At 48.1% G+C, this 10,473-nt stretch overlaps 1 protein-coding gene across 1 annotated transcript; it reads right to left on the bottom strand.

Moving 5' to 3' along the window:
- Positions 1-562: 562 nt before the first annotated feature.
- On the bottom strand, positions 563-10,194 carry HMGN5 (high mobility group nucleosome binding domain 5). Its single transcript, XM_064158980.1, has 6 exons — positions 9,894-10,194; positions 8,705-8,734; positions 7,563-7,592; positions 6,781-6,831; positions 3,112-3,255; positions 563-1,364 (listed from the first exon to the last, which is right to left on the bottom strand). Exons 1-6 carry the CDS (start codon positions 9,906-9,908, stop codon positions 1,317-1,319), a joined length of 318 nt encoding a protein of 105 aa, XP_064015050.1. The 5' UTR covers positions 9,909-10,194; the 3' UTR covers positions 563-1,316.
- Positions 10,195-10,473: the final 279 nt, after the last annotated feature.

Raw genomic sequence — 10,473 nt, 5'->3', positions numbered from 1 at the left:
TAACCCAGATAATGGCTGGGCTCAATCTTAAAAGGCCTTTTTCAACCAAGCCAAGGCTACGACTCTGTGATGTCATTTTTGTGCAGACAACTGAAGAGGGCAGGGAGTCAAGGCCTGTTCACAGTATCACAGTATCATCAAGGTTGGAAGAGACCTCATAGATCATCAAGTCCAACCCTTTACCACAGAGCTCAAGGCCAGACCATGGCACCAAGTGCCACGTCCAACCCTGAACAGCTCCAGGGACGGCGACTCCACCACCTCCCCGGGCAGCCCATTCCAGTGTCCAATGACTCTCTCAGGGAAGAACTTTCTCCTCACCTCCAGCCTAAATTTCCCCTGGCGCAGCCTGAGGCTGTGTCCTCTCGTTCTGGTGCTGGCCACCTGAGAGAAGAGAGCAACCTCCCCCTGGCCACAACCTCCCCTCAGGTAGTTTTCACGCTACAGCCCAAAGCTTGCCAGCTGCACAGGTTCTCTCAGCCTGAAGCCACTGCATCTCTCCTGCAATTTGATGGCTTTCCAGCAGCTGTTTTGCAGCACAAGCAACAAACCAACAATCAGCTTTTGAGGAGTCTTTTTTATTAAGATAAATCCAGCAAAATTCCTAACAGTGGGTACATACAACCGACCTGCCCTCTTGAAAAGAAATGGTTTTCTTTTGTATTTCAGTTAAAAACATGGTTACACTTCTTTTTTTTTATTATTATTTCTTTCTTTCTTTTTTTTTTTCTTTTCTTTTTTTTTTTTTTCTCTCAAAACTGACAAAATAAAATTACATTTGGGAAACAACAAATTTCCAGCTTTTTTTTTTTCTCATGAAAATAGCTTCACCTTCTTTATAAAAGCAACCCACAGAACCACTGGAATGTTTAACACGGTTATTTTTGTTTTGAGACCTCCCCACTTTAAGAAACCATACAACACGTAGAAGAAGGAAAGGGAGGGGGGGAGGGGAATAAAAGGGAGGAGAGGGGGGGGAAACAAACCCAAAACTTAAAATCTGAAGTCTTGTAAAGCATTGACTTACACAAAAAAAGGGACACACTGACAGAAGTCAAAAGCTACCACCACTTATTCTTTCCATGTACCATACAAACTATTACAATCACAAAAATTTAAAAACAATGATTTTTGTTTGTTTTCCTCTTTGTAAGGGATTGAATTTCCCAAGTAACCGAGATGAAGATGTTCCATAATTAAATTCATGCTAAAAAAACCTGCATTTATAAAATAGTTGATAAAAATATTCCTCTCTGTTAACAATACAGCATGGAGGTACGGAGACCAAATGATGGAGATATAGGGCAGGGTTAACATTACTCGGACTTGGCTTCCTTATCATCAGATGCTTCAGCAGCTGGTGCCTAGGAAAGTGTTTGGGAAATAAAAAGAGTGTTATTTGGAATGCTCACTGGATTGCATTCTAGCAAGCAGCAAAGAGAAATGAGTTTGTTAGCACAAAGTGGATGAGAAGGCGGAGCTGCTCCAGAAGAGATCAACACCCTGATGTGGCAGCTGGCAGTACTAACAGTGAAAGCACAGGTTAAGTATGAATTGATGATTGAGTTGAGTTTGTGTGCTAGTTTGAAGCTAGCTAGAATGTTTGGGTGAGAAGTAGAAGATTATAGGCTGTGAAGGGAAAACAGTGGTGGTGTCTACTTTGCCCACAGTCTCGCTGAGAAGTATGGGAACAAGAAATGAAAACAAGAGATAACACTCTCACCATTTTCTCTCACTCTGGCTTGGGCTGCTGGCTGAGCTGCATCTCTCTAACACACCCTTCCATTTGCCCTAACCTACCTTTGCTTCTTAACTTCTTGGCTGAACCTCAATTCTTCCTCGGGATTGGGGTAAGGTTGAGAGGGGCAGGGGGAAGGTGAAGGGGTGGTTGAGAAGCCCCTCCTGGGGACTCAGGTTTCTGGGATGAGAGCTGTGTTTCTGTGTTACTTTTACCTTGTATATTTCTGTGTATAACTGTAACTATCTGCTTGTATATTGTGCTAGCTGTAAATAAATAGCTTCATTTATATTCCCAGAGCTGGCTGAGTCTAGTCTGGGTGATTTCTAAAGTGTGGGGGGGCAGGGAACACCCAAACCATCACACTTTGGAATGTTTAAAGTGTCTTTTAGGTTAGGATTAATGCTACACTAGAGTTCAGGTCCTCGTCTCCATAAGTCACAGGGAAGTGTCACAATCACGTAAACCCACGATGCCTGTCTGCTGTCCAAACTTTAGGGCAGTTGGTTCTCACCTGTTCTCTATAGAAACATCTGGTTTTAAGCAAACACAGCAAAATGGCAAAGCTCCTCTCAAAGAGCCTTTGAAGTACATTAGCCCTGTATTAATTTTCAGCAAAGCTCCTGAATTAGCTTTTAAAATGAAAGAATAAACGACTCATCAAGTGGATAATGATACTCTGAGCAGAGGGAAATCAAAAGCAAGAGAACACAACAGGCTAGTCTACTTCTCCAGGGGCAAAGGCAGCCTGTAACAAACCTCCTGCTTCTCCTATCAGCAAGAAATCTGTAAGCAAAAGGCCATCAGGAGGTGACCAAAGCTTGGAGCCAGTCCTAGCAAATGGCAGCTCTCAAGTGAGGAGCTGGCACAGGAAGAACCTGTGAGGAAGAAGTTTGCAGATCAAGAGAGCAGACCAAGCAGGACTCGCAGACCTCACTGCATTGTTCTGAGGGGAATTGTTTGAGAGAATTGTGTCAAGCTTCAAACCAGATTTCTGGCATGGTACCAGCCCGTGCTGAGCAGAGGAGCCAATGCAGCAGGCCAGAGAGGCTCTGCAAAGTCAGCTCAGGGCTGGACAGCCATCTCACTGGGTCTATTGTTCCTCAGACACTCTGCACTGCTCTTGTGCCAGCCCCGAGAGGGACAGCACAGACCACCTGTGGAATGGCTCCATCTCAGAACAGGAGGAGCCTGAAGAACACTTTTCATTCAGGCTGGCCCTGGGAGCTGCCCTGGCCAGGCACTGCACTTGGCTTGTCTGCACAGGATGGCAGTGAAACCCACCACCTTCCAGCCAGGAGGCTGGATCACCACCTCCTGCAGAGTCCTCCCAGTCCCTGTTTTCACTCCCATGTTTACTGCAGCTCAAGTACCTCGTTAGTTTTGGTATCTCCGTTTTCGGAGTGGTTTTCTTCTTTAGCATCCTCTTGTTTAGTTTCATCTTTGCCTTTGGCTCCTTTCTTCCCTTTTGTCGCTGCCTTTTTGTCCTCCTTTTTATCATTTGCTGCCTTTTCTTTCTGTTAAGAAAGCAGAGTGCTATGATAAACATTAATCCCCACCTCGTACATCTGCATTTCCAAGTTCTCAGCTCTAAACCAGCCACACATCCTGCTTCTGCACCCTGACCTTCCTAGTGGCACGGAGGAAAGCTCCCAAGGAGAAGTGCCTCCCTTCTCTTCCATCCACAGTGTGCTACTGGGAAGTGCAGAATATAAAAGCAGCCATGCCTGGGGTTAAAAGAATTCCTATTTTAAATAGGCATTCAATTAAATTAGCTAAAAAATGTCAAACTGGCCTGTATTTGTGGCGTGCTGCTGAAAGGCATGCCACAGAACAAAAAGAACATGTACCACTAGGGGAAATGCCAGAATACTTCAGATGTGCTCTTAATGCCTATTCAGAAGTGTAACAAAGCTGTAGGCAAAGGACCTTCCCCCCTTTCCCCACCAGAAATATTCCTCACTGTAGCAAACCATTCATGGCAGAGACAAGCTGGGGGCCTCAGTAGCATCACTTCAAGAACAGTGAGAACTCTGCATTTATTATTTAAGTGTGTTTTCTTCTATGTGGCTCTGGCCAAATCCAAACAAAACTTGATGCTCCAGCTTCTGCAAGTGAGTTTTCCACATGGCAAGGTCAGATCTCCACCTCAATACAGTATTAGCTTCATGTCTGAGGATCTGCCTCTTGCTGCCAAGTAACTGCACAAAGCAAACTGGTTTAGTTCCTTGTTTGATTAACCCAGTCCCAACAAAGGAACCATAAATTACTCCTCCAAGGTAAATGAAGAAACCAGGTAATTACTCTGCATAACACACCCAGAAGATGGAGTTGTCCAGTGGCTAGAAGTCACCAGAAAATATAATTTCTTACTTCAACACCTCATTTGTTAGTGTTTAAAACTAAGCCATGCTAGAAATGAGCTGCTTGCTAATTGTAAACTCTAAGGGGCAGAGCCACCAGTAACAGTGATGATTAAAAGCTCACCAAAATTAACACCAACTCCTATCACCATGGGAAGAATTCAAGACAGGGGGTTGGTAGTACTCAAATGGGTGAGGGTCTCTTTCTAGCCTCCCACTCTTCAGTCTGACCTCATTCACGTGTTTCAGCCTGTCTCTAGAAAACTCAACAACCACCTGGTGTCAGGAACTCTCTCTTCTCTGGAGTCTGATTTATTAGCAGGATGGAAGACAGCCACCAGAGGAGGACAGATGAGGGCAAGACTCCACTCCCTTTTTTCCTCTCTGTTGGCTGAACAGCTTTTCAGTATGGTAAAGTTTGAAAAGTGAAATCTGTTCTCACATACACAAGAAACCCAAACAATTAAAGAACCTGAAGGTTGTAAAGTTAAGCATTTGGGGGAAATAAGCATTAAAGATGGCTGCACAATTCTTATCACATCCCCCTTTGAATAGATACTGATGTAATATTAGGAAGTCTGGAGAGCCAAAACTGCAGCTTCAAACCAGCATCTTAAGAGGCAAGAGGATCAGTGCTTTCCAAACTCAGGGGCAACAACCAATGCACCCCTCCCAGCACAACTGACCTCTGGATGAGCCCAGAGGGAGACTGGACCACACAGCTTGTGCAGGAAGGGACCACACTAGGTTATGACAGTTGCTTACAGCCCTTCACTTCTGAGTGCTTATTTTCACCGTGTTTAAGATGTGGTTAATGCAGGGTTTGTGTACAAACCCCGAGGTGTTTCCATACACGTGTAAAGCAAGCTTGAAGAGAAGGTCAACACCACACATCACAGGTAACCGCAAGGGTCACTGGCAGAGGGCGAACACAGGACTTTCAGACCCCTGAGCCATCTGCCACTTGGGCTGGTGGAGCAACTAGTGACAGGCCCTCCTATTCTCAGGGTACCAGCCACCAGATGGAGGTGCCAACCACAGTGTGCCAACCAGTGGCACCACAGGAATGAGGAGCAGCCTAGTTCCTGGGGGCCGCTCTGTAATGGGGTCTCGAAATCCGGCTGCACGACCCAAGAGTAGCATGCAAAACTTGCTCTGATGGCAGAGCTGGGATGTGAGGCCCCCAAAGCAACAAGAAGGGTTCCCCTTGTCCGTTTCTCATGACATCTCTGCTGCTCTATACAGCAGCTTTAGGAGGCAGGATAGTTTCAATCACCTTGAAGTCTGCTGTGCCACTTCTAGGCCTTTGAAATATACAGAAGACTTCTCCTGGTCCTCAGCCCATCATTTCCTTCAAAGCATCTCTTACTCCTGCCCTCTGCTCCTATGACCATCCAAACCCACCAGGTGTGATGGGAACAGGTTAAAATGAACACTAAGGTAACTCAAAAACACTCTGAATATTTAGATGGTTCTAAAAGAGCACTGCAAATTTGTGAGAGGAAAGGGAGATAAGGAATACTTCATGGACTGCAGAACTGTCCCTTCTGAAACGTCCAACTCTCGCTCCAAAGCAAAGAGGACTTTCAGACAGTTAACTTTTTAGCCAGGCTGTCAGCTATGCTGCTATTTCTGGCATTTCCAAAATCACCCAGCTCAAGGAAAGCAGTCTGTAGAACTTTATCTGCAATCATTACAATCTGATAGGCTGATATCTGACTGACAAGAGTGCCTCTGAATGGAAACAGTGTGAGAGGCTGTAATTAAAAGCATGATTTTCAATGCTTTCTCCAATTCAGTCTCTCATCTCCATTCCAAGCATCGTTTTGCTAACAATGCATTATATGAACTTTTGGGATGGCCTTGCAAGACAAGCAGTAAAGCCTCACAAGTGATTTAAGACTTGCTCAGTTTACCACATTCCTTCACTAGGAATCAGACAAAATTCTTTTTTCGTCTCTCACGTTTCTTTTAACTCACATAATTTAAGTTTAGTCAAACCCCAAAAGGGTTACTTCTTTTCCTTCAGTTATAGAATGGTTTTGGTTGGAAAAGATCATTGAGTCCAACCATTTTCTAACCCTACCAAGTCTGAGACAAACCTATGTCTCTCAGCACCACATCTCTGTGCCTTTTAAACATCCCCAGGGATGGGGATTCAGACACTTCTCTGGGGAGCCTGTTCCAGTGTCTCAGAACCCTTCCAGTGAAGAAGTTTCTTCTAATATCCAACCTAAACCTTCCCTGGAAGAACTTGAGGGTGTTTCCTCTTGTCCTGTCACTTTTCTGACCCCCACCTGACTCCAATCTCCTTCCAGGGAGTTGACGAGAACCAAGTCTCTCCTCAGCCTCCTTTTCTCCAGACTAAACCCCAGTTTCCAGATTCTTCACCTGCTCCTTACAGACTTGTCCTCTGGACCCTTCAGCAGCTTTGGTGCCCTTCTCTGGACACACTCCTGCACTTCGATGTCCTTCTTGTAATGAGAGGTCTAAAACTGAACCCAATATTCAAGGTGTGACCTGCCCAGTATAGGGGGATAATCACTGCCCTAGCCCTGCTGCTGTAGATGTTTGGGGTGTTTTTTTCTTGATTAGTTGTGGATGTTCTTTTTTCCTCCTTTAAACACACCTTGAGAAAGTAAAGCACAACTTCAGGTCAGCAGATCTTCAACAACTTACCTTAGGTGCTGCCTTTTTGGGCTTGGGCTCCGGTTTGGGCGGAGCAGGTTTCTGCACAGAACACACAGAAGACACAGAGTGAGGGGAATGCTGCAAAGGCTTTTTGCAAAGTGTTGGTAACTTTTACAGGCTATTCTGATACAAAATGGCTCTGTCTGCTTCACTCTGCAGCATAAAGTAGGCAATGTCAGGCAGGTCAGTATGTTCTGTTACCCAAAGCCTCGTTTCCTTGTGTACGTCATGGTGGTTATGGTACAGGTGCTGACAGTAGCAGTAAGTGGATCATTGCTGTGTCTGGGTGTTCCTGCCTGCTGCGAAGGCAGGTGTGTGTCAAAAGTGAAAGATTAGCACCTGAACATAACTCTATGCATCAATAAACAGCTGAACTTTCCCTAAAATTAAGTACTTTCTTCTTTAAACAACAACTTGGCAATTCCAAGATGACTTAAAATGGTGTTGGGTGCACTACACCGTAGAAAAAGATCCCAAAAGCCTGTTTCAGGCTGTGGCTTCGGGATGAACCCTACCACCCAACACAGATCTATACCCTTTAGGTCTCAGTTTACCCCTGAAGACCAATGGACAAGTAACAGGCATCAAGAGAGAGCAGATAATTCACAAAGAACTACGGAGAAGAGCAACAGAGAACAAATGAATCTTGCTATCAGCATTCTGTGACTCTGGAGGCTCATGTGCCCAGACTGGAAGCTAACTAACACAGATGTTTCTCTCTAGCTGTGCCCTAGAAGGTGATGCAGTACTAAAAGCATAAAGATACTCACAGCAGATAGTCTAGCCGACCTTCTCTTTGGCTGCACGAGAAAGAAGTGTCACTACAATTCACACACACAATGTATACTCAGAAAAACCCAGAATAACAGCACACCTCGTGAGGCCCCATGCAAAGTCCTGCACTTATGAAATCCTAGAATTGATTCCTAAAGGTCCCTTCCCACTTGAGAATATTTCATGATTCTATGGAGTTACAGGCAGTCTGGAGATGAACTCCCTGAAGTGCACCTTTGTTCAGGAGTTCTCCCTCTATGCAATGGCACTGAGAGGGTAAGTGATAAAAGTTCTCTGCTTCCAGCAGTCGTGCCATTAAGGCTTTGCCACCTGCAAGGCTAAACAGGGACATGTTCCCTCTGGAACTGATAGAACTTAGAATCATAGAATCAACCAGGTTGGAAGAGACCTCCAAGATCATCAAGTCCAACCTAGCACCCAGCCCTATCCAGTCAACTTGGCTCTGAAAGTCCCAGCTCAGTGGTTTGGAAGGGACCTCTGGGGATCATCTAGTCCAACTTCCCTGCTCAAGTCCGGTCACCCACAGCAGCTTGCCCAGGATTGCAAAGCCCAGAAAGGAGACTCTACAACATCTAGTGAGAGCTGTCCCTGCCTATGGCGGAGGGTTGGAACTGGATGATCTTTGAGGTCCTGTCCAACCTAAACCATTCTATGATTCTGTGATCTCTGGGCAGCTTCATCCAGGGCTCTGTCACCTTCGCAGGGAATAATCTTTTCCTTGTCTTCAGATAGAACCTCCTGGGTTCCACTTTGTGCCCACTGCTCCTTGTGCTGACACTGGGCACTACTGAGAAGAGCCTGGTCCCATCCTCTCGACTCCCACCCTTTAACATTGGTAAGCACGGTAAGATCCCCTGGGTCTTCTTCCCTCCAGGCTAAACAGCCCCAGGTTCCCTTCCTCATCAGAGAGGTGCACCAGTCCCCTCAGCACCTTTGTGGCCCTCTCCTGGGACACTCTCTCAGCCCAGCAGGGCACTCCGCACCCACCTAGGTCTAAGAAATGGGCCCGGGCACTCCAAAACCATGCAAAGGCCCTAGGCTTACACCCAGCCCCAGGGTTTGGTGGCCTCATAATTTATACGAAGCACCAAGTTCTTGGAGCAGAAGCAGCTCCTACCTCTTCCTTTGCCTCGCCTTCAGCTGGAGCCTGCAAAGGAAGCAAGAAACCCAGGTGAGAAGGCGCCGTCAACCCCCTGCCCCCCGGAACCCGAACAGCAGCCCTGAGGGGAGCTCGATGGCGGCCTCGCGAACTACAGCTCCCACAATGCCCCGGGGCCCGCCGAGCGACGTCAGCACGCCGCGGCGTCGCCTCGTTTAAAAAGTTCCCGCCAAATTACCTGCCACAGCAAGGTCGTCCCCAGCCCGCGCAAGGACAATGCCGGCGACATGCTTCTTGTCGCGGGCGGCCGCGGAGGTTGCGCCTGGCCCCCGCCGCCCCGCCTGCTCTGGGGGACGGCGGCAGCTAGGCCCAAGCCCCGCCGGCGCCTTCGGAACGGCCTTAGAGCCCTCGGGCGGCGGGTTCGAGGCTGGCGGAGGCTGGGAGGGGAAAGGGTTGGGGTGGGGGGGAGGGTCCGGTGGGGCCCCGCTGAGGTAAAGTTACTAATTATGGTGGTGAAATTCCCTTCCCCGCTTTCCTTCCAGGCCAGTTTCAAATTCTGCGCCGCCTAATGGCACCAAATTACCATTGCACAACCATCTGGTATGACAAGAAGTGGGAGAGGAGGAGGGAGAGAGGAGGGACAAAAAAAAAAAAAAAAAAAGGAGAACAAAGGCAAACGCAGGAGAAAAGAGGCACCGTTTAAACCCAAATCCTCCCGAGGAACAGCCCGATCCGCCTTAAAACGTTGCCGGGGGTGGTTGGGAGGGTTCAGGCCGTTCGGCGGCGGGGTTTTGGGCGCTGGGCGAGCGGCAGAGCCTTCGGTGCCTAGCGCTGCCTGGCTGTGTTCTCCATAGGGGCAGCAGCAGCACTATGGCTGTTTGTAATCCAGCATGGAGAACACACCGCTCAGCCCTTCTCCTTGCGAACAAAACAGCCCGAAGTGAACTCGCAGCCTTTTCACCCCTCCACGACACGACTCTTTTAGCCCGCGCCGAGCAACCCCAACACGCCCCAGCCCCTCTCCCTCCGCTCCCGGCTCCGCTTTTAGGACATACACACCAAATTTAAATGCAGAAATAAAAACTCCACGGAACACACGCGCGCTCGGAAAAAATTGTCACAGCTCCCTCCGCAAACGCTGCTTTCATCTCTCCCCTTCGCTCCCCCGCTTGTCTCCCCTCGTATTTTTGCTTTTTTTTGCACTTACCTTTCTTTTGGGCATAGTTGCACCTTAATAGTTGATTGCAAAATAGATTGGTACCAAAAAAATAAATGGAACCACCAAAAAAAACTGTTTCAACCGTTCTGCAAAATTGCAATTTTTTCCCCCCCACCACCAAAAAAAAAAAAAAAAGGTAAAAAAAAAAATTTAAAAAGGATGTTGAAGGGACCAAGAGTTAATTGCAGCAGAAACTGAACAAAAAAAAATCCCCCCCTCTTTATTGCAAACAGTCAAATACACCAACACGCAACCAAACTGCATGAATGGGGAGCGCCAGATGGGCCCCGCCGCCGACTGACGGCCGCCGCCACCAATGGCAGCGCGGGCAGCAGCCCGGGGGGCGGGGCGAGAGGCAGCGGGGGCGGGGCGCGGCCGCAGCGCCGGAGACGCTCGCAGGCGGAGGGACGGCGACTCCGCGCTGTTTGCGCAGCCCTGCCGGCCTAAAGCGCGCCCTGATGCACGGCGCCGCCGCCGCGCTGGAGGGGAAGGCGCCGCCGCCGGCCCCAGCGCGGCCCCGCGGCGAGCGGGCAGGCAAACGAGGCAGAACGGCTGTAGCAGCGGTTGC

This window comes from Pogoniulus pusillus, chromosome 19, assembly GCF_015220805.1.
Source record: "Pogoniulus pusillus isolate bPogPus1 chromosome 19, bPogPus1.pri, whole genome shotgun sequence".
Lineage (NCBI taxonomy): Eukaryota > Metazoa > Chordata > Aves > Piciformes > Lybiidae > Pogoniulus > Pogoniulus pusillus.
The sequence above is the reverse complement of the archived record's forward strand: the minus strand, read 5'-3'. Positions and strand labels throughout refer to the sequence as shown.

Coding starts and splice junctions, on each gene's coding strand:
- HMGN5 (XM_064158980.1), bottom strand. Junction 7,593..8,704: donor AAGGCGAGGCAAAGGAAGAG/GTAGGAGCTGCT, acceptor TTTCTCGTGCAG/CCAAAGAGAAGGTCGGCTAG. Junction 3,256..6,780: donor CCAAAAAGGCAGCACCTAAG/GTAAGTTGTTGA, acceptor CTTTCTTAACAG/AAAGAAAAGGCAGCAAATGA.